This window comes from Leptomonas pyrrhocoris, assembly GCF_001293395.1.
Source record: "Leptomonas pyrrhocoris isolate H10 chromosome Unknown, whole genome shotgun sequence".
In the NCBI taxonomy this organism is placed as follows: domain Eukaryota; phylum Euglenozoa; class Kinetoplastea; order Trypanosomatida; family Trypanosomatidae; genus Leptomonas; species Leptomonas pyrrhocoris.
Window position 1 is genome coordinate 1,576,909 of NW_015438359.1, and position 27,724 is coordinate 1,604,632.

A 27,724-nucleotide genomic window follows, 5' to 3' on the forward strand; every position below is an offset into this window, starting at 1 on the left:
TGTCTCAACCTCGTTCGTCACTCCCCATTCCCTTTACCTCTCTTTGGCTTCTTTGTTTTTCTTCTTCTTTTTTTTTGGTCAATCGAAATCGCTACTGCGAGCGAACATGGAAAACTGTACACTCATCCATACAATACACCGACATCATGAAATAGTAATAAATAAATAAATAAATATATATATATATATATATATAGCAGCACTGCTTCCCATTTGTCTTCACTCACTTCCCGTTACATGTCACGGATGGGATTAGAGGTGTTGCACTTGGCATATCTAAATCCTTGTTCAACGTTTCACTTCTTTTCTGTGGAATGAGACGCGTGGGCGTGCTTTGCCACCCCGGCCTTTTTTTTGGTTTCTGACCTACTCCAACTACTACTTCTACTTGTTTTCTGTGCCTTGCTTGGAGGTACAGACGGAGGGAGTAACGTTCTTTTCTCTTTCATTTCCCCGCTAGTTTTTCCTTTTTGCCGTCTGCTGTACTTCCTCTTGTTGATATTGTAGCTTTTTAATCGACTTGCATCGTCATTAGAAACAGGAAACGGAAAACTCTCTTCTTATTACGTAGAGCACGAGTAGCGAGGGTGGACGGACGTGTGGGTTTGTGTGTCTGTCTGTGCGTGTGCATCAGAGTGGCGGCCCCACTTAGCCCACGTTTTTTTCTTTTGTTTTCCCTTTGATGTTTCTCCCTATTGGCAGTCCGCTTCAAACATTGACGTGTGTGTGTGCGTGTGTGTGTGTGTGTGTGTGTGTGCCTGTGCGGGCAATTCCCTCTTCATATACATCGGGCGATCGTTGTTTGGAGGCCTGGCTGTGGTTCTCTCCTGATTATTATTATTTTTCTGCTCTGCGCCTGCTATTGTGAGAGGCGCGCCGTGCAAAGCGGGCAATTTCAACCAACTGTTATTGCCTCTTCTTTTCGTTGTTTTTGCTAGATTCATTTATAGAACCGACAAAATCTAATTCTGTTTTGTTTACAGAAGAGGTGCAGGCTGCTCTCCGTCGACGCACCATCATAGTATATATTCTTTTTTACATTACTGCGGAGCACTCTCGTGTGATCAGCTCTCCGTTTTGCAGGGAGGGGGGGGGGAACAATAATAAACGGGAACATATTAATACATATAAAGGAAGGAAGAGAGGCGGAGGAAAGCACCATGACCTCGAAAGGGGATCATATTCGGCTGGACAAGGGCACTGTGGTGAAGCACCACTACGAGGTGGTGGCCGCTGTCGGCTCCGGCAACTTCTCCAAGGTGTACCGCGTGATCGACTTACAGCTCTCTGCCAAGGAGCAGAAGCGCAAGCCGTTAGCCATGAAGGTCATCAAGAAGGAGTACAGCAGCGACGCAAAGTACGAGAAGCAGATGCTGATTGCACTGCACAAGAACGACAAGAATCACACGGCGCGTGTGTCGAAGATGTACGAGTGTTTTGTATTTCAGGAGTGTCCGGTGTTCATCATGCCCATCCACGGCCCCAGCATCCGCAACCGCCGTCTCGGCATCAACCGCGGCGTCGTCACGCACACGAAGCTGATGGAGTTTGCCTTTGACATTTTAGAAACTCTCGACTTTGTGCACTTCCAGTGCCACATGGTCCACACCGACCTAAAACCGGAGAACATTTTAATTGCCGATAGCGACGTCGCGGAGAACTCGATGGGGGATGAGTGGGTTGTGTGCGACTTTGGGAGTGCGTCGCTGTGGCGCATGGACAAGCTCGACTCCGATCTCATCTCTACGCGGCCGTACCGTGCGCCGGAGGTGGTGCTGGGCAACAAGTGGCACTACGCGGCGGACATGTGGAGTGTGGGCTGCATCCTGTACGAGGTCGCCGTCGGCCACCGCCTCTTCGAAATCCGCGACGACCTCACCCACCTGCACATGATGGACCGCCGCGTGGGAAAGCTGCCGGAGACCTTTACCAAGAACTCACGGTACTCGTCCAAGTTCTTCAACGCGCGTGGCGAGTTCATCTCGACCCCGGATGTGATACGCTTCGGCAAGTGCCGCCTCACGCCTCTTCGCGACATGTTCCGCGATGACAAGGACTTCCTGAACTTGCTGGAGGGCCTTCTCGTGTACGACCCCGCTTACCGCATGACGGCCACGGAGGCGCTTGCCTTACCCATGTTTGACGACGTTCGCGTGGAGCGTCAGAAGCGCCTTGAGCGGGAGGCGAAGGAGGCCGAGGAACGCCGTCAGCGCCGCCGGGCCGCAGCCGCAGCCTTAGACAACGGCAACAATGCCGTCGCGGGCAATGACTCGCTCATGTCGACCGTCAACAGCATGTCGGGCACCATCAACACGCGTCTGACCGATCGCACGGACCGCAACATGCTGGGCAGCACCGAGGACGCCAAGAAGACTCCGCGTGCGGGCCCGGCGACGACAATGCTGGCGTCGAGCAGTCTGCACTTGGGCGAGACGTTGCGGTCTCCTGTGTCCACGTCCAAAGATGACGCGGCGGCGACTGCGTCGCTCAACAACACACATCACACCGAACTCGCCGCAGGGGGTTCACGGGTGCACGGGCATGAGGGTGTGGCGAGTGCGGAGGATACCGAGCTGGACGCAAGGATGGCCACGCATGACTCGCATACGCCCCTCACAAGTCGCTCCACGACGGAGACGACGACGTCACGGCAGTCGCGGAACGTGTTGCCTCACAAGGCACTCGGCAAGTCTCGCAGCAACGCCGGCATCCCGTCGCTGAACTCGACGGTTGTGAGCAACAGCGGTGCACCAACGCATGCGAAGACGCCTGGCAGGGCGCGTTCCCGCGCCGGCAGCATGCCCGCTGCGGTGGCGAAAGGCGGCAGCAGCAGCGGCACAAGTGGCAGCGGCGCGGTTGCTCGCACATCCGCGACCGTGTTGGCGCCTACTGGGGCGGACGTGTCCACGAAGGACGGGCCGAACCGGCGCCCAAGCGCCGACCACCATCCCCACCTTCACCACCACCGCGCATCTACAGGAAACACGTCCGCGTTGCCCAGCACGACCGTCGTCCCGAAGCTGGCACTGAGCAGGCTGACGGGGAATGACGCGGCGAGCAACGCAGCGACGATAACGTCTGGGTCGTCATCGAAGGGTGCCCGTGCGGGCGGGAGCGGCACGAAGCACGGTAGCAGGCAGCTGCCCCGCAAGTCCACCAACGGTACGGTGTCACCAGGGGAGCAGAGTCTAGGCAAAGCAAAAACTCTTTCTAGCCACACGCCACGTAAGGCTGGGCGGCCGTCGTATCGCGGCAGCGATGTCAGTGCAGATGAAGGCGCTGCCGCTGCCGCTGCAAAGAAACTGGGCTCGAGCCAGTCGTCTCTGGTGGTGCCTCACATGCCCGACAGCACCGCGGCGGGGACGGCGTCGTCAGCCGGCTCAACACGCAACTCGCGCAGTGAGGCCACCGGCAAGAAAGGTCGATCCTCGCTCGCCCTTTTGCAATTGCAAGCATCGCATAACAAAACTTCATCCCCTCCCTCTCCTGCTGTGGCCGCAGCATCGACGGTGGATGCAACCGGCACGGCGGAGGCGGAGGCGAAGTACTCCGTTCCCGCCGCCCTTCAGCTCGGCTCCTCGGTGGTTGCCACGACGAGTCCGATGTATTCTGCTGGGACACCGGTGCGTGCGTCCTCTGCGACTGCCGTCGGCTACCAGTCCCCGCTGGAGCGTGGTGTGACGGCCATCGGCATCACCACCCGCACCGAGCCGCCCATCGACACCAACAGCCCCGCAGACGAAGGAGAAACAGAAGTGGAAAAGGACAAGGAGGGAAATGACAAAGACGATCGTCATGAGAGCCCCAGTGCGAGTGGCCGCAATCCCACAGCTGACGCCTCGGAAGGCAACGATGACGTCGACGGATCTGCGGCGGCCAGCGAGAACGATGATGAGGCAGACTCGAGCAACCTGCCCTCGCTGGGCGCCACCACCGCGACCGACTTCAGCCCCCGCGCCACCGACTACCGCAGCCCAGTGCGACGCCGGCCAGTGGCCGTGACGCCGACGGAGGACGCCTCCGCTGCGACATCACCAGATACGATGCGACGGTCCTACGTGGGTGCCAGCGCGTCGAGCGGGGAGTGGGCGAGTCTGGAGAGCGCCGCCTCCCCGCTGGCAGCCGCAGCGCCACCGAAGACACTCGAGAGGTTTCACCCGCATGCGTTTTCGCTGACGCAGCCAGCGCTGAGCGATGGGCGTCGCACCCCGCGGGAGGTTTCGCCGGCGCCGGTGACGGGCCGCACGGGATCACCGATCACCACCGTGCGTCGCTCTCAGCAGCTGGCCGCCATCGCGGGACCGGCTGCAGCTTCTGCAAAAGCAGCGGCCTCCACGAAGGAGACTAACGTCTACGAGCTGGCCAGCACCGTGCCGATTGTGCGTGCGCCGCTTAGCCGCGGCAACAGTCCCCGCGGGTCGCTGACCAGCTCGGTGCTGGTAAACCCCATACTAGACACGCTGGTCCGCACCACGGGGCCTAACTTTGCCTCCACCCCGCCGGCCGTGCCGCACGACGCCAGCCCCGCACCGGTGGAGGGCCGTGGGGCCGGCCTGCGTTCGCCGCCCAACGGCAGCGTGGCGCCGCGGGTGCACGCAGCATCGTCTGCGCGGCCGGACCTCCACCTCACACCAGCTTCCGGTGGTGGTGGTGGTGGTTCGAGCGGCACACCGTCGGCTGGCCGTGCGGCGTCTTCCCCCTCTCCCGCCGCACCGGTGTCGAGTACGGTGCACGCCGTTGTGTCGCCGTCCACGCAGCCGCCGAACAGCTTGTCAGCGAAGGTGGAACGCCTCCGGTTAGTGCCGCCGTCGAATATCGCGGACGTGCGCGGTCCGTCGGCGATCCCGGTGTGCGCGTCGCGCCGGACCGTGGTGAAGCTGGGACCCTCCTTTGCGTCCCCGAACAGCAACAGCAACAGCATCAACAACAGCAGCAACAGCGGCATTCCCGCGCACCCCATCTCGCGCTCCCTCTCGCCGCTCCAGCCGGCACCGCAGAACTCGGCCGATGTGCCGCGCCCGCCTGAGGCGCCGGCGGTGACCCGCCCGCGTGAGCCCGCGCTCGCCGCACGCGACGCTGAAACGGCAGCAGCAACGACGGCGCCGAGCTTCGCCGTTCCCTCCGCCGTGGATGCTGCGACGCCCAAGACCCCGCTGCCCTCTACCACTTCCACCACCACCACCGCCGCCGCCATCGCTGGGCCAGCGAGTTGCTCGTCGCTGTCGCTGTCTACCGCGACGTCACACCCCACGGTAGGAGTGGTGCGTCAGCGCAATGACAGCACTCAGCTCGTGCTGGGTCATCCCACGAGCACAAGCAGCGCGGGCGGGCGAGAAGGCAACCTCGCGTTATCGGTGTCGCAGCTGGGCGTCTTCACGCCACGGGGAACGCGTCTGCTGACGGAGCCGCCGCAGCTCAGCTCCGGCCGCAGCTCCGCCACGCTCCCCGCCGTACTGTCCGGTAATAATAATAATAATTACTATCATAGTAGCGGTGGTGGTGGTGTTGGTGCGCCGACGTCCCCCACGCCGCCGCCATCGCGTGGGAGTCGCACAATGCTTTTCCTCACCTCACCCAGTGCGGCGGTGTCGGACCTGGAGCCGCCGCACAGCAGACCGACCACACCGCTGGGCAGTGGCCGGGTCAGCGTGAAGGCGTTGGACCTGCAGCTGCTGCACACATCGATGAACACAATAACAGCCGCTGCTGGTGGTGGTGGGGCGCAAGGCGGAACGCGTCTGCCGGTTTCATCGTCCGTTGGCCACGCAGGAGGCAAGTCTCCGCGATATAACGCCAAGCCTGGCGCGCTCAGTGCCTCGACGAGCAGTCTTCACCTCGGTGTCACGCGCTCGCCGCGGAAGCCCCTCGCCCCCGGTGCGGGCAGCAGCGGCAACACCGGCAACAGCGGCTCCGCATCGCTGATGGCGTCACTTGATGGCGCCGGTGCGGCTTCGTTGCGCAGCCCACTCAACTCGGGTCGTGCAGCGATCTCCCCGCACGAGTCCGGCTCACGAAAAGCACCGTCGAGAACCACTTCTCCCCGTCGAGGCCCCCTGTCGCCGCGCACGACCCTGCATTCTCGGACTGCTGCAGCCGCGGCGAGTAGTGGCAATAGCAACGCCATAGCCGCTGATCCGTCCTCCCCCGCTGCTGCGGCCTCCTCTGCGGCGGCCACGTCACCGGTAGCGTTGGGTGTCCCCGTTCAATTGGTGCACCCGCAGCCCGCACCGACGCAGGGTGCGGCCCGTGTCGTGCATCCGCGCCACCCCATGACCCTAATCAGCAGCAAACCATCGTCCGGCGTAACGCTCTCCCGCTACTCCAACATGCCGGCTGTAGCCCCCACGCGAGCGTCAACGAACAAGCTGCCGCCTGCGAGCGCAGCCGGCTCGTACGACAAGCAGCTGTCTACGACGGGTGCTGCGGCTGCCTCTAACGCCACGTCTTCCAACAACGGAGCGAAGGTGCGGCAGAGCCCGACGGCGGAGTCGGCTAGCGTCGGCAACACCGAGTCGGAGGCCCCGATGTACCGTCGTAATGCGCGTACGCTGCGGCGCATTGTTGTGCCGCGTCCATCCTCGCAGTCCTCGACCGCGTCGATGGTGTCACCGCAGGAGATGGGCGACGAGGGGGAGTCATCGGCCTCTCCCGCGACCTCTGCTTTGTGAGACCGAGAGAGTGTGTGTATGTGTGTGCCGGTGTGGTACACGTTCTACATGTGTCTGTTTTTTGAGGTTCTGAAGCGCATCTTATATCCTGCGTTTCTCTATTTAATATTTTCGTTGTTTTTTTTTTCTCTCCTCCTTGGATTTCTTCTCCTTCCTTGTTTGCGTACAAAAGGTGAATTTTCCAACCTCTGTTTTCCTTCTCCTGTAATTTTTCTTTTTGATTTGGCTCTCGTTGTGTAGTTCTTGTTGTCGGCGCTCGGCCTTTATCATCGTCGTGATCTGAATCACATTACATCTCTTTTTGTTTTTGTTTTGTTAGAAAGCGTAAGAGAAAGGTATTTTTGTTTGTTAATTCGAGCATTTTTATTTAAACGTTTTCCGCCCAATCTTGTTAATTCTATGTTTTTTTGTTAGCACCCCTGTACATTCTTTCTTTTCTCTGTGTTTCTTCAGATTAGGCCGCGAATGCAGGTTGTCTTAGGTTTGGCGCTATTCTCTCTCACCGCGCATACGTTTCAGGGTGCCGTTTTTTTTTCTTTGAAGATAACCACCTCATCTTCAATTTTAACAAGAATAATATTTTTCTGTTCTGGCCAGAAGTCGTATATATTAGTGTGGCTGGCTGTAAGCAGTGCCATCCCACCACCACCGTACGCTTCTTCCTCGGTTGTTTTGTCTCCCCCCCTTTTTTTGCTGCTGCTGTAGGCCGCGTGTCTACGCTGGACTCTCGCCGTCTTGGTCGTCTAATTGAAAGCCGTTCATTTGCCTTTCCTTTTTGCTGTCTTTTGTTACGTTCTTCTCTCTGAGTGTGCGTGTGTTCTCTTGTCGTGCTTGCCGGTGCTCCAGGGGGCAGGTTTTTTTTTTACAAGTATTCTGGAGGCTTCATCGGGTTCGCAGTGATGAAGGGGAAGGACATTGCTGGGCTCGTATAGAAGCGCAGGGCGATGTGGGTGGTGCTGCAGCGGCTTTTTCTGTTGTTGTGTTGTTTTCGTTCCGCAACGAGCGAAAAGAAAAGTAAAATAGCCGCTGCCGCTGCGGGCGGTGAAGTATCATTCAATGGTGCCACGAAAAGCTGTCGAATGAGGGAGGGGTGGGTGGATGGTGGTAGTGGTGGTGGTGGTGGTGTTTCTGTGAAGGAGTCCGGTATTTTCACATGCCGTGTGTTTTCCTTGCCCCATCTTTTTTTTACTTCCCATTTTATATGGGCCTAGACGTTGCTTCATTCTCATTATGGTGTTCTCTTCGTTTATGATCACGTTGTACACCGTTGCTTCTCCTATAGGTAAGTAACCGAAAACAAAACCAGGAAAGAAATTATATGCAAACAGGCGAATGGTATAGAGATCTTTTTTTCTGTTGTTCTCGTCGCAGGTAGACTCCATGCAACGTGTCGGGCACCGCAAGGAATTTAAACGCTGTGTCCGAATTACGCATACGCAATCGTCTTGAATGCACCCCCTTACCCTCAAAAGGAAAGGAAAGCAAATGACACTGGCGTCAGTAAGGCAACTGAACGCATCGTTAAACAGTTAAAAAAGGTACTCAGCTCTTCTTCCTCCCATTTATCTACTGGCGTTTTCTGTTTTTTTCCATTTTCTTCTATTCGTCTCCTTCATCAACTTGCTTAAGCACCACATTCCCATGCGGCAACTCTCACCGGCACACATCTCACGTATAACCGCTAAACGAAAGTATCGTACATCAACAACTTCCTTCGACTGGCACCTCGTCAAATAATAACAAAAATGCTTGATCGACGGCGTCTTCACGTATCACGGCTCTAACGACGCGAACCGACGTTCCAGCATTGCGCTTTCGACCCATATTGTGTAGGAACCCTCACGTGGTTGACAACGCCCGTTGCGGCAACAGCAGCGTGGAAAACCACCCACAACACATCAACCACCACTTTCGCAGGCACGAATCAACACAGCAGCCACAGCTCCACCTTTTGCGCTCTCTTCTCTCTCTTCTTTTTTCCTTTTGCGTTGAGTATGTTCTCCAAGTACCGACACGGTGGAAGTCGGGACGCTTATTATGTGTCACCGATACGCGACGCCGCATCCTCGACCCGCGCACCTGCGCAGCAGCTGCTGTCTTCTTCTCTGTCTCGGCAACAGCAGCAGCACGCATCCTTGTACGATCCGGCGGAGAACAACCGCACCCCGGCACTCAGTCCTATTCCGCGTACCCCCGTGCGCTACTCTTCAGCAGACGTGACCGGACATGCTGATCTGCGCTACCCTGCGAGGCCGGTGGAGACCGCTCCGTCGAATGCCGCTACACCAGCAGCTGGTGCAATAGGAGCAGCAGCCCCTTCGTCATCCATTGCGAGAACGCCACTCCCTCAACACCCGAGTGTCCAATACGCACCGTCGCCAGACGCTGCGGCGAGGTACGCGCCATCCCCCTCCGCAGAGGAGCAGCTGCAACGGATAGAGAAGGAAAGGTACCGGTTTAGCAGTGGCCGAAATAGCGTACCATTTGCAAGCAATCCGGGCAGCCTGTCGGTGTCTCCGGCGTGTTGGTTGTGCGAGGGCCGTTGTCTTACCGGTCCGGGCTCCACCTGGCCGCAGGCCCCACCTCTCTTTTTCACCGCGACGAATCACACCTTACCCGTCAGCACCTTGACGTTGTGTGCCACGTGCGCGGCGGCCGTGAGCATGGACATGCAGGCCACCTCCCGTGAAGTTCTGCAGCGGTGTCAACGCACGCCCGCTACGCGCTACCGCACCTCCGCCTACGTCAACGCGGTGCGGGAGTACAAGCTCTTGTTGGAGCTGATGGCAGAGAAGGTGGTGCGTGCGTGCGAGCGAATGCGGTGTATTCACGGTGTGCTGCCCTCGACGTCGTCACCGCACGACGCGGGAGATGCCTGCGTGGATGCTGCGGTGGAGGTAGCGGACGCCCCGCTCGCGTCTTTCAGCCTGCCGCTTCGACAGAAGGTGTTGCGACAGCTGTTGGAGGCGCTGGAGGAGTTGCTCCAGCGCGATGGCCGCGCTGCACAGCTTGCCGCCACTACAGCGAATCGCCAAAAAACTGCCGCAGTGTCGCGTCAAGTACCGCTTCAGCAGCAGCAGCAGCACGACGAGCAAGAAGGGCTGCCTTACTCGGAAATCATGGCACCCCGCGAGCGGCATGTGCTGTTAGAAGAACTGGCGCACCTGGAACGGCAGCTCATGCCTGTCTCGTCAGCCATCACGGCAGGGCAGGAGCAGCAGCATCAGATGATGTCAGCCGAAGGCCGCACCCGGGCGTCGCCGTACAGAGTTTCTCCGGCGTCGCATCGCGCATTGGCGTTACCGTCACAGCGGGAACGAAGCGCAGGGAACGTGGAGAGCAAGAGAAGAGCAGCGGGAGATCCGCGGAACTATAACGCACACGTCGTGCCGTCACCCAGACCTTCGCCGGAGCACGGTCGCGGCACTTCCCAGCCGTTGGCGGCAGCAACGTCGGACCCGCTCTCCGTACTGGCGGACCCTCGGCGAGTCCAGCACCGCCGACGTGCTTCCACGACGGCGCAGGACGGCGGCGACATGAGGGACGAGGATGGGGACAGCCGGCAAAGGGGTCCGCAGAATCGTTCACCGCCTGCGCTGACCTCCCCGCAGCGCCGTCGACGCGGCAGCGGCAGCGGCAGCGAGGCAGGTCCTCCCGTCACGGATCGCCGCGGGCCGAAGTCGGCTTCGGGGACTGCGCCGTTTCCCTTCGCGCCTGCGCCGCACCGCGACCCCAGCCACAGTCGTAGCCCCGCTCCGGACGACGCTGAGGGTGATGCTGTGGGTGTAAGGGAAACGTCACGCAACAGAAACAGGGATGCGCGTTCAAACGGAAAGAAGGTGGGGGAAATACCTTCACGCGGGCAGCGGGGGCAACCGCAGCAGCGCCAGCGTTTCCATCCCGCGTTGTCTTCCCAGGGCCGCCGTACCATGGAGGCGCTGGTGGGCTCCGCGATGTGGGCGATGTACCGGCATTCCCCTCCCAGTCCGGAGGTGGAGAATCGACGCAGCGGAGGAGAGGGGGAGGGCGACGAGGAGAGCGAGGTGGACGCCACACGCGCCGCTGCCGCCGACGCTGATGCCGATGCGCCAGACGCTGCCCTCAGCCGCAACGACCCGGATAATATTTTGTTGAACTACTTCGCTGGCCGATCGGACGTCACACCGACGTTCCGCTTGTCGCCTCCACGGACGCCCTCCTCGTTCCGGCGCAGTGCACTGCGACGACGCCCAGATGCGATGGTGGCAGCTGCCGCACCCGCCGAAGGGCGCTTAATCGACCTGAACGACGGCCACGACAGTAGTGATCACGGTGGCGATCTCGTGGCTGTTGGGCTGCAGGCGCAACTCGACAAGGAGCGCCGTAGACGGCGTGCGGCGGAGGAGGCGTTGCTGGAGGCACACGTGCGAGTTGCCGCGCTGGAGCAGACGACGAACGACATGGCGGAGGAGCTGCTGGCCCACCGCCTGTCGGTGACCTTCCGCAGCCATCTGGAAGGGATGGAACTGCTGGTGAGTCGGTGGACCCTCCTGGCGCAGAACTACTGCTTGCAGAAGAGTCTGCTCTTCGCGGAGGAAGCGGCGGCGCTCGTGCGGGCGGCGCAGCGAGACGCGTTCGGTGTCACGTCGTTTCTACGGAAGAAGAATCCCCCGCCAGCAACACCACCCAATGGCGGGAATTCTACCGCGAACGGCAAAAAGTCCGCTGCAAATGCAACGGGGGAAGAGACGGCAGGCGAGGAGGCAGATGATGAGTTGTGGGTGTCGCGCGAGGAGGAAGACGGACACGCTGGCGCTGGCGGCGGCGGCTATGCCGCATCCAGGAAAGTGCCCCCAAGGGACACCTCGGCTCCCAACTCCGTTCCGCGGAGGTCGGCGTCGCACACGGTGCTTCCGCGTGAGAACGCGACCGGCGCCGCTCCGTTCACCTTCCCGTCTGATGTTCGTTTGAAACCACTGACACTTCATCTTTAGCATCGAAGGTGCATCCCAGAGAACAACCAGTGGGGAGGTGGTCGTAAAATGCGCGTGTGTACTATTCGTAGTATTAGTATTGTTTCTTGAGCTGGTTTCTGCTTTTTGATTCCGCCAGCAAGTCTCTTGTACTTCATTTTTTCTTTTCTTCTTTTTAAGCGCAGTTTTCAGCATTTGTCGTGCACACTGCGGTAGACTCCGGAATGATGTGTAGTACCATAGCGGCTGTATGCGGACGAAACGGACGAAAGAAAATCGAAAACAGAAAACGCACAAGCGTCCGTGAGGTACCGAAACAAGCAAACATCAAAAAGTAGCAGCACCAATCGTGTTGCTGCGAAATAATTCCGAATTGAACCATTGTTTAGTCTTCGAGTGAAGACTGAAAAACAAACAAATAGAGAGAGCAGTGGAGTACGCAATACAAAGCACTGCGACAACAACATTATGAGTATTATTAGTGTTATTATTGTGGATGAAAGAGATAGGTAAAAGAGGAATGAAGATGTGACGGAACGCGTTTTCCGCTTTGCTCTCTCTTCTTTCATTTCGATTTCCTTCCATGTGGTGATGCCCTACCTGCTTCCTGTTGCTGTGGATGTAGCACGAGAGTTCCCGTCGACGTGCCTTTCTCTGGCGGCCGCTCTCTCCGCTCTCACTTCGCACTCTCTACTCCTCTCCTCTGTTGTCTCCCTCCCGCTCTTTACGTCGGACAACTTTCTTGCCCCTCCAACACACCGCATTTTTTTCTGCATTTGAGTTCAGCGCGTTGTTTGAAAGAAAAGTAAAAGTTAACTACACTCACGCACTCTTCGAAGGAAAGGAAAGAAAAAGCCAAAGGAAGAGACAGTACATCGACCGCTGCTACGACAGACGCCCACCCAAGTCTGGCGCACACACGCAGAAACAACAACATACACGTACAGTCTGCAAAGCAGGTTGGTTGGTTGGTTGAGTTCTCCCCCTTTTGATGCATTTTCCCCCCTTTCTTCGCCTTTTTCTTTCTTTGCAATATTGAAGCGCTTTCTGCTTACATCCTAACTTGAAAGGTTTCGGCCCACTCTACCCCTCTACCTTTGGACTTCGTAGGGTCCCCGCAAGCCAAATAAGAAGCATTTAAAAGGAAAAGTTCTCACCTTTTGTTTCCTTGGTTATTATTATTATTTTCATTCGTAACTAAAAGCTGCGCCTGCGCTGCGACCCAACTCACTCCTCGAAGCACGCGTTTCGTTGTTAAGCCTGCACTTTTCTGTTTCTATCCTCGTCTCCTCCAGCCACAAAAAAACTGAAGCACAAGTGAAAGGGAAAACGAACACAGCAGGAAAAACGATTAGTACGTGTTTCAAAATCTATAGAGGGTGTGCTGGAGAGCTCTGAGCGAAAGACAAGGCTTTCTTACGTTCTTCATTCAGGAAAAAGTAATAATCAAAAAGAAGTGCAGAGCTGCTGGAAAACGAATACAGCTTTCAGTATCATCATACTACTTTTTTAAAAGGGAGAAAACGAGGGCTTCAAGATTGAAACAGGCGTTCCACGCGCAAAGAAATATACTATACTTCGGTCTCCTCTATTTCGTTTTCCTTTTATCTTTTTCCTTTACTCTCTCTCTCTCCCTCTCTCGGTATTTATGGTTATTGAAAGACATCGATCTTTTCAAGTTTTTTTGTTTCTCCTTGTCACCGAGCTGTGCGCTATCCACGGTTTTCTTTAGTTTTGTTTCATCGTTGTTGAGAGTTCGTGATTATTCTACTTTTCCCTTTTTTTGTTTTGCTTTACCGCTTTTCTCCGTTGTTTCTCACTTTTGTATTTTCCCGCAATTCCCCCCCCCCTCCTAAAAAACTCTTGAAAATTACTCTTTCTTTTTTTCTAGAAGTACTTTATCTCTTCTTTTTGTTTTCATCATCATCATCATCTTGTCTCTTCTGTTCTGCCTTTTCTCTTGCTGCATCCGACACACGCCCAAACATCCAAACACACACACACACACAAATTGAGTAGCAATAGAAACTGTGTGTGCGTGCATGCGTGTGTGCGTGTGCGTAAACGGCATCTAGGTGATTTGGCTCCGTAAGCGCACTGCCTTTAAAAAAGCTGTGATTTGGAGCTCAACGCTAGTTCTATTTCTATATATATATATATATATTTGTAAAGATCTTTGCTTTTTATTTGCTCTCCTTTTCTTTCTTCTCCTGCTATCCGAAGAGTGCATTGTGGCGGAGTCGGGAGTCCCGTGTGCACCGACCAAAGAAAGAAAGAAAGAGGGTCACTTTGAGCGTATCGTGGGAAAGAACAAAACAAACTCGAAGCGCCCGCGCTGAGCCCTTCTAGCCGCACCCCAGAGAGAAGGAAGAACACCACCGACTACAACCGAAGTTCATACTCAAAGAAGAAGAATACATGGTGATCCGCACGCGTCGCACGGGGCAGGGAAACACGGACCTCGGCCATCGTCTTGGCGTTCCGCAGTCCCCGCCGTCGCCTCCGTCACCACCTCCACCACCGTACGCCTATGTGGACGACAACGCAAAAGGCGCACGCCGCTGGACCTCCGCCGTGAATGCGAACAACATCAGCAACCATAACTGCCACATCTCGACAGTGTTCACATCACCTCCTCCACCACCGATGGCCATGCCCTTGCAGCCACACCTCCGTGCACCGCAGCAGAAGCAAACAACACCACCGTCGATGCGGCCGTCCTCACCGCCACAGATACAGGTGCCACCACCACCACCACCGCCGCACTCCACCATCTTCGGTGGCCGGTTTGCCTTGCTTGAGCGTCTCGGTAGCGGTGGCTTCGGCGATGTCTTTCGCGCAGAGGAGCGTGGACAGGCGGTGCCGCTCGCCGTGAAGGTTGAGCAGGTCACCGAGTCGAACAGCCGCCCTGATCAGTCTTTTCTGTTTCACGAGGCAAAGGTCTTGCAGGAGATCCATAAGTCGATTCAGGCCCGCAATGCGAAGCTGAAGGCGGACCGCGAGGCGGAGCAAGAGAACGGCGAACGCGAAACCGCCGAGCCGAACCCCGACGCCGTCGGCATCACGAAGCTGAAGTACTACGGACAGGACAACATGCAGCGGGTGCTGATCATGTCGCTGCACGGGCACTCGGTGGAGACGGTGCACCGCCGCCAAGGCCGGCTCTCGCTCTTCGCGACGGTGATGATTGCGGATCAGCTGCTGAGCAGCCTCGAGCATGTACACCGCGCGGGCTACGTGCATGCGGACTTGAAGCCGGACAACATCCTCTTCGGACGCAAGGATCCCGAGCAGCTGTACCTCGTAGACTTCGGCTTGAGTGTGCGATACCGCGATCGCGAGGGCAAGCATCGCCCCCTCATCACGAACCACAGCTTCGTCGGCACGCCGCGTTACGCGTCGCTGCGCACGCACATGGGCTACACCCTTTCCCGGCGGGATGACATTGAGCAGCTGGTATACGTCATGATCTATCTCTTTCGTGGTCGCCTGCCGTGGTCGGGACTTCGCATCGACGACCCGGACGCGAAGGAGAAGCGTATTGCGAAGATGAAGGCGAACATCTCGCTGGACACGATCTGCGCCGGCTGCCCCGAGGCGTTCCGCGACGTGCTGAACTATGCGCGATGCATGGAGTTCGAAGAGGAGCCGCAGTACGAGTATCTGCATTTGCTGCTCTTCTCGTTGCGCGAGGCGTGCATGATGGGGGCGGCGGGCGAGACAGTGTGCGCCGCTGCCTCTCAGCCGGCTCAACAGCTGCCGCAACCGCAGCAGCCGGTGCAAGCGAACGTCAAGGGACGCCAGGGAGACAAACGCGTAGAGAGAACGGCCGAGGGCAGGATGGGGGACCGACAGTCCGAATTTGCTATGGACCCAAACATATTCTCTGGCGGTGGGAACGACGTGGAGGGCGACAACGCGAACCCCCTGCTGTCCGGCCGAGAAGACGACGCTCCTGCGTTCTTTAGTGATGCGGTTGGACAGGGTATCTTGTCTGCGAATGCGGCGGACACGGGCCCGCTCTCGCCGCGTATCGACTGCCTGAACGATGGCCGGTCCTCGAAGTCTATGGAGCTTGGCACAGGGCTCGGCTCTCCGGTCCGACGCTCGCTGCGGTAGACACCAACGAACATCTCACATTTAGAAAAGAGCACAGCAGCATTCTTGTCTTTGCGAATGACCTTCGAATGGCTACTTTTTTTTTCTTTTGTAAGGTATTCGGCAAACCTATGTCTACCGATGGCCAAGAAGAAAAACAAACAAAAAACCAAACCATCCATGAGCCCTGACGGCGCGTACATGCTGAGTAAATACACTGCTACGGAAGGTGACATTTCATTCTCGCTTTTCGGCTTTTTTAACTTGTCTACTGCGCTGGTCTCATGATCCTCCGTTTTTTTCCTTTTGGTATGTTTCTTGCTTTAAATGTGAATCTATTCGTTGCGTTCTATTTTGTGTTTTGGTGGTGCACAACCACGAACTGAGCGAAGCTGCTGCTTACTTTTCTTCTGTTTCTTAACAACAACAACAGCAAAAAAGAGAACTTCTATCTGATGTAACCACGATGATTGTTCAGTAGGAATCGGAGGTGGTGCCGCAGTGGCTCAACGACCTACGCGCGACGTGGTGGTATTCCTCCGAGCAGGTTTTTTCGTGGCTTTCTTTCTTCCTAAAAAGGTTGCTCTTCGTTTCCTCTCACTCTGCGTGCCATTTTTTTTTTCCGACTCGCTTGTCCAAGGAAAAATTGGAAGAAGTGACAGAAGCGCCGTCAGCGCGGATGTGTTTTATTTCTTTTGGGTGAAACTATTTGTTCTGTTCTCATTTGAACCCACACGATTCTGCTAAAAGAAAAGTAAAAGTTTCAACTGCTATGCTGACTTGATAAGCAAGGCCCTTTTTGTTTCTTTCCTTTTTGCATTGATGGGAAAGCGTGACTCCCTTTCCTTAAAAAAAGAAAACACACACACAACAAAACTCCGTTGCTTGCTCTTAGCATTATTTTTCGCCTTCTTCTTCTTTTTTCTGTTTTTCATTCATACTCATGCGATTAGCTTCTCTTTCACCATCATTGAACCAACCCGTGCTTTCTCCTTCTTTCTTTTTCCCGTTCCTTCCTGTTTATGTTTTCTGCAGACTGGTTAGGGTAATGCTCTGCTTGGCGTATACGCCGTCTTTCTATAAAGTCTTTTCTTTTCAGAGATGACCACTGAGTTTTTTTCCCCCTCTTTTTCTTTCTTCTCCCCTTAATTTCTTTCACCATTCCGAATACCTCTGTATGAATTTCGACGTTTTGTTTATCTTTCTTCGTTCGTTTTCTCCCCCCTTTCTTTGGCCTTCTTCGATTCTCTTGATTAAAGTGCGTCATCCAACTTCTTCTATACCACGTTGTAGTACACCACTATCCACCGCGGTGCGTTCATGTCGTTTTCAGCGGCGACAGAGTCCGCCACGAGGATTGTTGGAACGAGAATGGACTGTCCATTTGGAAACGACAACAGAAGAGAAAACGGCATGCAGCAAACTTCGATACGTTTTTGTTTTTTCTGCTTTTCTTTCTTTGCGTCATTGAGAGGAGCCACTGACATTCTTCTTCTCCTTCCGTTTCTTTTTTTTTCTCCCCTTTTTTCCTTTCTATCTAACCGTTTGTTTGCTCATTCTTATATACGCTAATGGACGGCGATATGGTAGAGACAATCGGTTTTTTTCTAGAGCTGTTTTTCCTTCTATTCTTTCTTCCCTTCCTGGCGCTCTTTCGGAGTTTTTTTTTTACTTTTTGTTTCGGCTGTTCTGGGGTTTCAGTTCCGCATTTTCTATATACTTATTGGGGTGTATTTCTTGCTTCTCTTTTCTTTTCCTCTGTGTTTTCGCCTCTATAATTCGGACGGGAGCCACCTCTCACCTGTGTCCCGCTTGCATTAACACGTATGTTCCGCTTTTGTATTCTTCTCTTTTTATTTCTTTTGATCCTCTAATTCCGTTGTGTGCTGCCACTACCGCTTCTTCTCATCTCCTATACAAGTAGCTTTGAATGCTCTTTTTTTTTTTCTGAGAGCTTGCGCCAGGAAAAAAATCGCCGGGAGATGAATCGAAAGCTTCATGTTGTACTACTTTCCCTTTCTCCTTCTCTCCCCTCCAGTCGACCTCTCTCCAGGAAAGGCTGTTTTCTTTTTTCCAACCGTCCCGCCCCTTTTCCAACCCCACGAGGTGGAAATGCAGACGATCTGAGTCTGCAAGAAACTCCCTTTCGTAAAGTTCTAATTGGTTCAAAAATAAATATAAAAAGAAAATAACGCCGTCCACCCTTTAAGGAAAATGAAAACGATCCAGGGATGTAACGACACTGTTTTGCACTTTATTGATCTTTCTCCTTTCTCCTTTCTTCTTCCTTCCTTCCTGATCTGAGAGTAGTCGACTAGATTTTTTCTGCCGTTTCTCCCCCGAGTGATTTCGCATCCACGCTGCTGATGCGCGACAGTGACCTGCGTGCGACACGCCTCTTTGAGAGCTTTCCCTTTCTAATTATTTTTATAGTTTCCGTGGTGGCGCATCTGCTGCGCTTCTTTATATCGCCCTGCTCATGCGGCATGCACAGACTTTTTTCACTTTTTTAATTCTGGTCTATACACACTTTCAACATTCGACGCATATGTCCCGAGAGGGAGGGAGGGAGAGAGAGGGAGAGCAAAGAATCCACTAATGCGAGAGGACAACGTGGAACGCAACGATTGAGCGTGGGTGGTGTTTGTCTTTGTAGGGGAAAGACGGAAACTTTGCTACCAACTCGGTGACGTAAAGCAAAAGAGCTTTCTCTTTATGTTTCACGTACGCCTTGAATAGCTTTATCTTCTTTTATGATGATGAAGATTAAATTTTTTTTTCTGGGGAGAGAAAGTCGAAAATGCCAGCCCATTTTCTTCCTTTTTTGATTCTAACGTAAGGGCAACTCTTTATTTTTTTTTTTGTATTTTTCTCGGCACAACGCATTCCCGCTAATAAACATGTCTTAACGCGCCTCTCTCTCTATACACACGTATTCCTGTTGCTTTCTTAAGCGGTGTACTGCTGGTTGGGTGCTTTTGTTCCTCTCCCCGTTTTCTCATTTCCCAGAAGAGTCCCTCCAAAAATCTTCCTTCTCTTTTCTTCTTTTTTCTTCTTTCGCTCACGCGGGTGCGTATGACTGTGTCTCTTGCGCAGTTCTCTCGCCTCGCTCTTCTTTCAGGCGGAGCCATATGTCTGTGTCATGAAACCGGCCTGCGCCTGTCTATTCACTGTTGCCATTGTATGCCTTTTCTTTTTTCCCGTTTCCTGCTGTCGATTTACCGTTCCTTTCCCCCGCCTTTGTTAGCTGTCACGAAATGCAATGAAATATCCCGTCTCGCTCTTCTCTCTCTTGCCTTCTCTTTCACGCCGCAGCGGCAACTACTAAGCAGACTTTCTTTTTACCAATAAAACATAAATATATAAACCTTCGAATAACCCTCGGAAAAAAAAATTATGATGCCTTTTTCTTTGTTGCTGTCTTTCTCGCTTTTTCCCACTCGTCAAGGTGTCATCTATACCCTCCGTATGAATGTACCGTACATACGCTTACGTACATATGTGAATCCCTTGATTATTCTCGCTTGCTTACGGGTGTTCTCTGCCCCAAGTCGCGGAGCGTGACGGCGTGACAGGCCTGCTTTTGTGGATACACATGCTCCCACTTTAATTCCTTCTCTTCTTTGCCTTCGCCGGCGCTTTTCACGTGCTCTTGAGGGACAGAGAAGTAGCAGAACGAGAAAATGAGAATGCAGATGCGTGCCTGTCCCTGGGTGTTTGCAAACCGGTGTGCTTTGCCTCGTGAGTTGATGCGTTGTCTCCACTTCGGTTTCCCGTTCTTATGTGTCGCTTCATTCGTATGCTTGACTGGCTGCCGTAGTGGAGAGGTGCAGGTGCGCCTGCGAACTCCTCACCGTGCAGCTTGAGCTTTTTGTGTTTCTGTGTATCGTATGAGAACGTGCTTGGCACGCGCACAAGAGAAAGAGCTGCTTACACACACTCTCACACCCACACAAACGCTGTCGCATAGAGAGGGAGAGAACCAAGACAACGTGAAGACCTGCAGAGGAACAATATCGTGCTTTTCAAAATTGCTGCTACTCGTTTGTTGAAAAGTTTGCGATCGAACATCGTTTTTTTTCCCCTTCTTCTTTTGTCTTTCCTGTTGCTTCTGTGGGCCTGACGTCCTTTTCTGTCATACACCACGTTGGGGGAGAATAAGCACGACATCAAAAAGGAATATATGTATATATAGATGAAAAGAAGAGATGCAGCAAGTCAACAAGGAACAGACTACAACCTTGTACTCGTTTAAATAACAATAATAAAAGAAAAAAGTTGCGTGAGGGGAAGTAGACCTTTTTCAAGACAAAGGGTGCCAGCCACACGCTGCAGAACCGTTTTTTTCCTCTTCTCTCCTGTCCATGTGGTGTGCTTTGATAGCGAGTTGACGACGTGGTTTACGCGTTCCTTTTTGTTTGTTTTTGTAACACTGTAAAAGAAAGAGAAAAAGAACAACTTTATATCTCTAGAAGAATCCCTAACACTTCTTCTTATTTCTGTTTTTTCTTTCTTTTCAATCTTAATACGTCTGTTGTTTTGTTTTACATTTATGTTGTTTTTCCCCTTTTTTTTCTGTCCCTCTTCTTTCTTCCTTTGGTTAACTCAAGCGTTGCTGCCAGTTTTACTCCCTCGCCAATCCCACAACAGCAAAATAAAAGAAAAGGACATCATCTTTCAGCTTCTCGTGTTCGATTCAATCTGTTCTTTTCTGTTGATTGTGGTGCTGTTCATCGAGCTCTTTTTTCTTAGTTGTTATTTACCCTTTGGGTGATCAGCAACATTTTCTATTCTGAGCTTTAGCCGTTTATGCGACTCTTCTCTCTGCGTTACTGTTTATCATCGTCATCATCATAATCCCTTGTCACGATGCTCCTTGAAGACGTTTTCTCTCATCTCTTCCATTTGGTTAGGAAACTCCAAAAAAAAAAAGATAGACCAACAAGGGAATCGCATGGAAAGGAATGAGTTTTAGCCACACACACGTACGGAGAGATAGATGGAACAGCCCCGTTTGTTGTTGTCTATACCGCACGAGTGCAGCCGTTCTTTCCATGCATTTGACATACGCACATGGATGCACGGAGTCAGTTGGGTTGACGCTTCCAAGGCAGCGAGCTCCCCCCATAAAAGTAAGAAGAAAGCAAAGGACTGCTGCGGTGGATCTTTCTTTTCCTTCTCCATGAAAATGGCTGTTGGTGAGTCATTTACGGAACCGAAGCGTTGGGGAAGAGCCGTTGCGTATGCAGAGGCATTTTCTTCGCTCAGCTGACGAGCAACATGTCCTGTCGTTTTTCTTTTTTCAACTTCTAACCTGAACGTGTCTGTCTGTCCTTCCTGTTTTCCTCTCTCTTTGGTCGAGTTTCTGCTGCATTAAGACAGCGAAGGCGGTCAGGCACACCCCGCAGCGCACACAGAGCTTCGAGGGAAGCCTGCTCCCTCCTTCAATACAGAAAAAGCAAACAAACCGTCTTCACTCTCCATCTTCTTTTTTCTCCCTTTTAAAGGAAGACAGTTAGGCGAGAAGAAGTAGAACTCTAGCGAGGGACAGTTCAGTGTTTCTAGCTGTTAAGAAAAACCCTCAACTGAAGAATTCTTTTTTATTTCCAGTGACACGCTGCGCCTCCATGAGATGCGCTGCAGCGGTATTCCTCACCAACAGCGCGGGTGCCGACAGCGACGCTCGCCGATGTAACTGGCAGTCAACCTCTGCTTTTCCGTCTCCTCCTTTGCCTGTCGCGGGGCCCCCGGCAGCACACCACGCAGAGACACAAAGCTGTGCAGGTGGTCAGAAACGCGCTCGGTCTCCGCGAAGTTATTTAGCGCAAGGCGCGCAGGGTGAGGTCCTCCTCGCAAAGCAGAGCAGTCACACAACGGTAGGTGTCGCCGGTAGCGTAGGCAGAAGCAGCCATGCTCCTCGTCCTGTCACGGTCCGCCAGCTCTACGCCGCAGTGCTGGGGACGGCGACCGAGCCAGTTCGTTGCCCCGCCACGCGCGCCTCGAAAGGGAAGGTGCCCAGCGATGCCGTTCCACGCGATAACGTACTGGCGCATCGATGCTTCAACGCATTGCCCAGCAGATGTGGCGCGTGCGATGACGTCACTTCTGAAGTTTGTGCTGCCAGACTTCAGCGTCTTCCGTCGACGTCGTCGCGTATCGGCGAAAGCACGATTCTTCTGGATGGCGCTGCGTGTCACGTGGTGGTGGTGTGCGGGCGGGTGGTACGTTACGAGGTCGCTGCTGCTTCTGCTGCTGCACCGGTGCATACACCGCGGCTTTACCCTCCCACTGCACCCTTCGCGGCAACACCGTCGTACGACGTGATCTGGATTACCGACAACACTGGACTGCTGTGTGTGCTGCGGCCGCGCTCTGGGCAAGCACGGCGCCAGCGGACGGAAGAAGACGCGTTGGAGGGCAGCTTTGGCAGCTCGTTGCCGTATCCTTTCACTGACGCAGGACACCGCCACATGACGCTGGCGCAGGACAGCGCGTGGAGTCCCTTCTCCAGCACAGGAGAGTTCCGCACGCTTCAGAGTGAGGGTGATGCTGCTGCTGTGCGAGTCAACGACACGTGCCATCCCGCCCAGCTGTCAACCGCCGCGCCGGCTACGTCAGGAAGCGCCCCCATGCGGCATCCCCGCCCCGAAGTGCCACGTACAGGATCTGGCTACACCGCCAGCAACGTCATCGACTGCCTTGACGCGGAGTTCGATAAGGACGAGTCAGACGAGCGGTTTTACGTGAACGACTACGTCGTCTGCACCGGCGTCCTCGCTTTTGCGGATGTGGAGGTGCACGTTGCCGCTGCGCTTCGCAGAGATGCGGCGGCGTTGCGAGGTGCCGCGCTCGCCGCTATCACCTCCACGGTCAGCGAGAACAGCGCGCACCCCACCACCAACACCGCCATCTCGTCCGCTCCCCAAAATGCAGGGGACTGCACTGCAAACTCCACTGCAAAGGATCAAAAGGACGTACTTTCGAAGCCATGCACGACGTACGTGCTACTGCCTGGTAGCGAAGTCCCCCTGCGACTGGATGCGGTGCAGACGGAGGTGGGCATCGTTGGCCCGCTGCCGCCACAGACGCGATACCTGTCGGAGCGAGAAGCCCGACAGCAGTGGGGTGCGGTTGCTGGGGAGGCGGAAGAGGGAGCCGCAAGGGATGAAGGCGAACAGCACGCCCCCACCACGGAAGCAGGCCGTTCTTCACACCGACATGTGCGGCGTTCGGTGAGGGGAGCATTCGACAACCCGGCAGAAGAAGACGAGGCATTGTGTGGCGGTGGTGGCGGTGGTGATGACGATCCGACCCCCGCAGCGACGACAGCAGCATCGTTGTCTTCGGTGCCGTTGATGTGCATAAAGGGCCGGCCTCGCCTCCTTACAGACTCAAACGAGTACCTCTACTGGTGGCTCAGCGCAACAGAGACCCACCTTCGGTTGACGGCGATGGAGAGGCGCTGAGGGAAAACTCAACGTCTTTCGTCCCCCCTCCTCCTCGTCTTCGGCGAACGCGATCTCCTTCGACGTCGGAGGGCAAAGAGGACACGCACCTCCTTATTTTCATTGCTACTGCTCTTGCTCGGCATAAATATTTTCTTCTTCTTTTTCTTTTCTCTCTGTGTGTTTCCATACGTCCGCTGTTACTCTGCTGCCTAGTTGAAGTTAATCGTTGACTGATGACGTGTACATCCGTTAAAAAGGAAAACCGAAGAAATTCATACCAAAGGGGCTCTCTCCTTCCTTTTTTCCTTTTCACTGCGCTTTTAGCGACTGGACGAAGACGTGCGAGCGAATCTCCCTTCTGCCGGCAGCGAGGCGTGCATAACGCATCACTGCGAGATCGCCTTCAAAGGAAGCGAATTCCACCCCAGTAAAAAGTGGTCTGCTGTGTTCCACCAAACGAAACGGCAGAGAAGACGCGGCACACCTTTGCCATTGAATCCTCTCGTAATCTCTTTCCATTCTCCCCATACAACTCTTATTCTGCTGTGAAAACAGTTTTCTTGTGTTGCTTTGCTCGAGGGGCAAACGTCCGACTTTTTAGTTGCCTTTGCGGCGTGAAGCCCGTCGATCTTTACTGCGATTGTCATTCCTTAATCTTCTACTCTCTGTATTGGTGCTTTTATAATATCCGACGTGCACTTAACTCGTGATGAACGCGAATATGCGAACGAGCAAGCGGAAGCGCGAGCGAACCGGGTCTCTGTCTCCTCCGCCGCGCACTTCCAATGGCATCGGCGGCAGCGGCAACAACCCCGCTGCCCACAACCCTTCCCCCGCCTCATCTCCTCCTCCCTCCCCCGCCACCTTCGTCGGTCTCCTTCAGTACCGGTGCGGCAGCGACAACGCACACCAGCGGCACTCCTTTGTCATGCGACACAACTTGTTGCACATGCAGGCGCTACAAGAGGTGCTGCGCCGCACTTCGCTGGCGGAGATGCGCGACCGGGAGATCGTGGAGTGGCTGCAGGGGACGGAGCGGTGGCTACGCGAGTTCCATCAACCTTTAGCGGCCCCTGATGCGGCCTCAGGTAGCGGCCATGACGGCGGCAGCGGCGTCGCTTTCCCGTCTTCCTCTTCCGCGGCTGCTGTGGTAACGGGGGACAGCTTTTCCCGTGTCTACGGCGGTGCCCTGTCGGAGCTGCGGCTGCTGGTGATTGGGGTGCTGCACACGATGCCGTGGTGGCGAGTAGTGGAGACGGTCGCGAAGTCGCACACCGAAGTCGCGGGCCGCGGCGATGACGGGGTGGACCATGGCCGCGCGAGCTCTTCACAAGGCGGCGTAGCTCAGCGTAACGCGGGACACAATAGTAGCAGCGGTGGAGGAGGTCGGGGCCAGCGAGGCAACGTGACGAAGCAAAGAACCTTCGATGGCGTTGGTAGCGAGGCGGCTGATCGTGTCTTGGCGGCCCACCACGCTATCACCCGGTGGCATGTCCGCCTGCAGGTCGCCTTCGAGCGCGTCTGCCTCGTGCTGATCGAAAAGTCGCAGCACACGGTGCGTGGGGTGTTGGAGGTGTTGCTGAAGCCGTGCCAGCTGCGACCGCCCGTGCGGGACGGGGCTCGCCGCACCATCCCGACGGACAGCTTTATCCGTGTCTTGAACGCCGTGGCGACGCTCTACAGCTCGAGGTACGTCATTGAGCTGCTGGAGGGCTGCATTGCAGATTTCATGCCGCGGCGGCGGTGGGTGGAGCGGCGACATCACGTGGCCTGCACCGCGGTGTTGCTGTATGTGGCGTTGGAGGGCCACACCCCTGCCTACCACCCGCGGCTCGGCAACAGTCAGAGCCTGCAACGCGCGATTGAGCTGTTAAAGTCACTGCGACCCCGCGGAGAAGAGGGTGGAGGGCTTGGCGGGTCGCCGTGGCGGCTGCCGCACGCAACACTTTCTTCGTCATCCTTTGTTCCAGGCAGTGGCACGTCGGAGGACAGCGGGACCGATGTGGGCGGTGGTGGCGGTGGCGGCGGCGGCTCCTCCTCTGCCACCTCGGAGCGGCCGTCACGCCGCGGTCGACGACTGCTGCCTTCGGCGATGGAGGGCAGCGTGTTGCCGGCCGGCTACGTCAGCGCAACGCTCTTTGAAGACGCCCGCCGTGGCGGTTTGGGTCTTCGCCAGCCGGCCCTCTCCAGGCCAGGCGCCACCGCCGCGAGGACAGTGGCGGCGAGCGACACGGAGCTGAGCGATGGCACGATAGCGGGCGGTGTGTACCGTGAAAGCACTGGTGTACTGGTAACGAGGAATGGTGGCGGAGGTGGAGGGGAGGGTGGGAGTGACAGCTCCTCCACAGCGGCCTCGCAGCACGGTCACACGAAGCGCAGCAGACATGGCGGCTCTCCTCAACAGGAGCAAGACGGCTCGCACTCTACTGCAGGCGGTGTGACAGCGTTGAACATGAATGCCACCGCTGCAGCAACCAGCCTGGAGAGTCTGTTGGATGTCTCGGCCGAGCATAACAACAAGCTTTTAGCCCATCGTAACAGCATTATCCGCGTGCTGCTGAACCGACTGCTGGACATGGAGCAAACACTGGAGCCGCGAGAGGAGGAGTCCCACGTGAAGGACGCGACAGCGACGTCGATGAGTTGGGTGGCGCAGGGGTCTTTTCGCCGTGGGGCATCCTCAAGTGGTTTGGGGAGCCCGTTCGGGTATGCGCCGCCGTCTGGTCCGGCGAGTCCCTCCACTCTGGTCCCGTCCACTGTAACCACAGTCACGGACACGAACATCTGTAGAGGTGGTGGCGGTCCTTCGAAAGGCCTGCTCTTCCCAAGCGCACCGGCTGCTGCTGCGTTCGCGAGCGACACCGCGACGGCGTCTTCGTCCGCGCGTAGCAGTCCTGCGGCTCTCTCCCCTGCGGGAGTCTCGTCTTCCGGTTCGTACCTGCTTGATCCTTCACACACCCACCCACACAGGGGCGTGCCCTTTGGTGCAGGGACCCCGCTGCCGCTGGAGGAGCTCTTCAATAGCCTCTCCCTGCCCTATCTTCGTATTCTGCGCGACTGCGCAACGCTCGTGTACGGCCGACTCGCCGATGACCTTCGACGACAGCAGGTTGCCGGCTCGTGCGGCAACGCGGACTGGTGGGAGGAGATTCTGTACTTCTACCTCACGGTCGTCACGCGGGTTGAGCGGCCGGTTTACGCAGTGTACCTCGCGCCGAGTCTCGCAATGCTCAGCACCGAGGACGAGCCGGTCAACGTGCTACACAAGCTGATCACACTCGTCACAAAGGGCAGCATGCCGGTCGAGCAGCCGCGGCCGGCAGTGAGCAGCACCAACGGTGGTGTTGGTGGTGGTGCGTTTGGCCGACCCTCAGCTGCGCCGTCCGCACAGCCGGTCCGTCTGCGCATGGCACCCCCAACCGGAGGCAGCCGGCGCATGGTCACCATGGAAGAGCGACTGCGCGCCGCGCGGCACGTATTTCCTCTCTTCCGCTTCCTGCGCAGCCGGCTGGACGACGCTAGTGGCGAGGGGGTGCGACGGCGCTTGCTGAAGTGGACGGCGCAGGAGCTGCGAAGGCTAGGCGGCGCTGGTCTGACCACCTCAGCCAACAACACCAGCAACAGTAGCGTCAGCAGCAGCGGCTTTGGCGTCTACGCGCATGTCCGCAGCCGACACCTGCCGTCACGGGAGAGCCGACTGGCGCTCGTGACGTTTGCGCAGTGTGCGGCGATATCGGAGCTGATGGCGGTCGATCTTCTCCCTTCTGCGGTCCCACCCGTGAGGGCAGAGTTGGACACCTCCGCGCCGAACAGGGAGGGTGGACATTTCACTACCATGGCGGCCTCAGGGGATGCGTCCGACAGCATCGCCGCGGCGCTGCAACCGCTCCTGGCGCGTTACACTCTGCAAACCGATCACCCAGACGAGGAGGTGAGCGACGAGGCGGCCGAGCGGCGAGCAGAAGGGGCGGCGGAGGCGGAAGAGGAGAACAACGATAACGCTATGCGCGAGGAGCCCTCCGAGTCGTCGGTGTCCTCCACCTCGTCGTCCACCCCGCCACGGAAGCAACAAAGGTGCCCACGGCGAAGGCAGGGACAGGACGCGCCCGCGTCGTGCGAGGCCGCACCGCGACGGCGAATGGATCTGCGTCAGATGGAGTACGAGGGTTTCCTGCAGCCGCTGCTGATGGCCAACTGCCCATGGCAGGCGTGGCTGCGATGAAGCGGAAGAACGAAATGAAAGCTTTTGCAGCTCCGTTTCCCTCCCAGCTCCTGCTGAAGCATACGCAGATGCGTTTTCGTTCTCTTCTTTACCCTTTTCTCTTCACTCTTCCACGCACGATTACAATCATTAAAATGCACTTTTGCAGGTGATACAAAATCGGTTTAGAAAAAAGAGCACAATTTTTTCTTTCCCTGGCAGCGAATGTGCCAATTATGTATGCTGTAATGTTAGTTTTTTTTTTCTTTCATGACGCTACTTGGCGTGTTATAAGGTCTACCCTCACCGAACGACGCTGACGTTGCTTCGTCCCTTGAAGGAAGAGCGAAACAAGAA

At 55.6% G+C, this 27,724-nt stretch overlaps 5 protein-coding genes across 7 annotated transcripts; all 5 read left to right on the forward strand.

The window, feature by feature from the left end:
* Positions 1-1,160: 1,160 nt before the first annotated feature.
* On the forward strand, positions 1,161-6,668 carry ABB37_02333 (protein kinase-like protein; the record flags this gene model as incomplete). Its single annotated transcript, XM_015799284.1, has 1 exon — positions 1,161-6,668. The coding sequence occupies one exon, from the start codon at positions 1,161-1,163 to the stop codon at positions 6,666-6,668; it is 5,508 nt and encodes a 1,835-aa protein (XP_015662762.1).
* Positions 6,669-8,295: 1,627 nt separating this feature from the next.
* On the forward strand, positions 8,296-11,641 carry ABB37_02334 (hypothetical protein; the record flags this gene model as incomplete). Of its 2 annotated transcripts, none has more annotated exons than XM_015799285.1 (1): positions 8,296-11,641. In XM_015799285.1, the coding sequence occupies exon 1, from the start codon at positions 8,663-8,665 to the stop codon at positions 11,639-11,641; it is 2,979 nt and encodes a 992-aa protein (XP_015662763.1). In that variant the 5' UTR covers positions 8,296-8,662. The 2 variants fall into 2 exon arrangements, with proteins under 2 accessions (XP_015662763.1, XP_015662764.1); XM_015799286.1 differs by having other exon boundaries at positions 8,359-11,641.
* A 758-nt stretch (positions 11,642-12,399) lies between these two features.
* ABB37_02335 (casein kinase I-like protein) lies at positions 12,400-15,739 on the forward strand (the record flags this gene model as incomplete). Its single annotated transcript, XM_015799287.1, has 1 exon — positions 12,400-15,739. Exon 1 carries the CDS (start codon positions 14,039-14,041, stop codon positions 15,737-15,739), a length of 1,701 nt encoding a protein of 566 aa, XP_015662765.1. The 5' UTR covers positions 12,400-14,038.
* Positions 15,740-21,345: 5,606 nt separating this feature from the next.
* On the forward strand, positions 21,346-23,184 carry ABB37_02336 (hypothetical protein; the record flags this gene model as incomplete). The annotated part of the gene is made up of 1 exon (XM_015799288.1): positions 21,346-23,184. One exon carries the CDS (start codon positions 21,346-21,348, stop codon positions 23,182-23,184), a length of 1,839 nt encoding a protein of 612 aa, XP_015662766.1.
* Positions 23,185-23,719: 535 nt separating this feature from the next.
* On the forward strand, positions 23,720-27,388 carry ABB37_02337 (hypothetical protein; the record flags this gene model as incomplete). 2 transcript variants are annotated; one of them, XM_015799289.1, is made up of 1 exon in its annotated part: positions 23,720-27,388. In XM_015799289.1, the coding sequence occupies exon 1, from the start codon at positions 23,876-23,878 to the stop codon at positions 27,386-27,388; it is 3,513 nt and encodes a 1,170-aa protein (XP_015662767.1). In that variant the 5' UTR covers positions 23,720-23,875. The 2 variants fall into 2 exon arrangements, with proteins under 2 accessions (XP_015662767.1, XP_015662768.1); XM_015799290.1 differs by having other exon boundaries at positions 23,744-27,388.
* Positions 27,389-27,724: the final 336 nt, after the last annotated feature.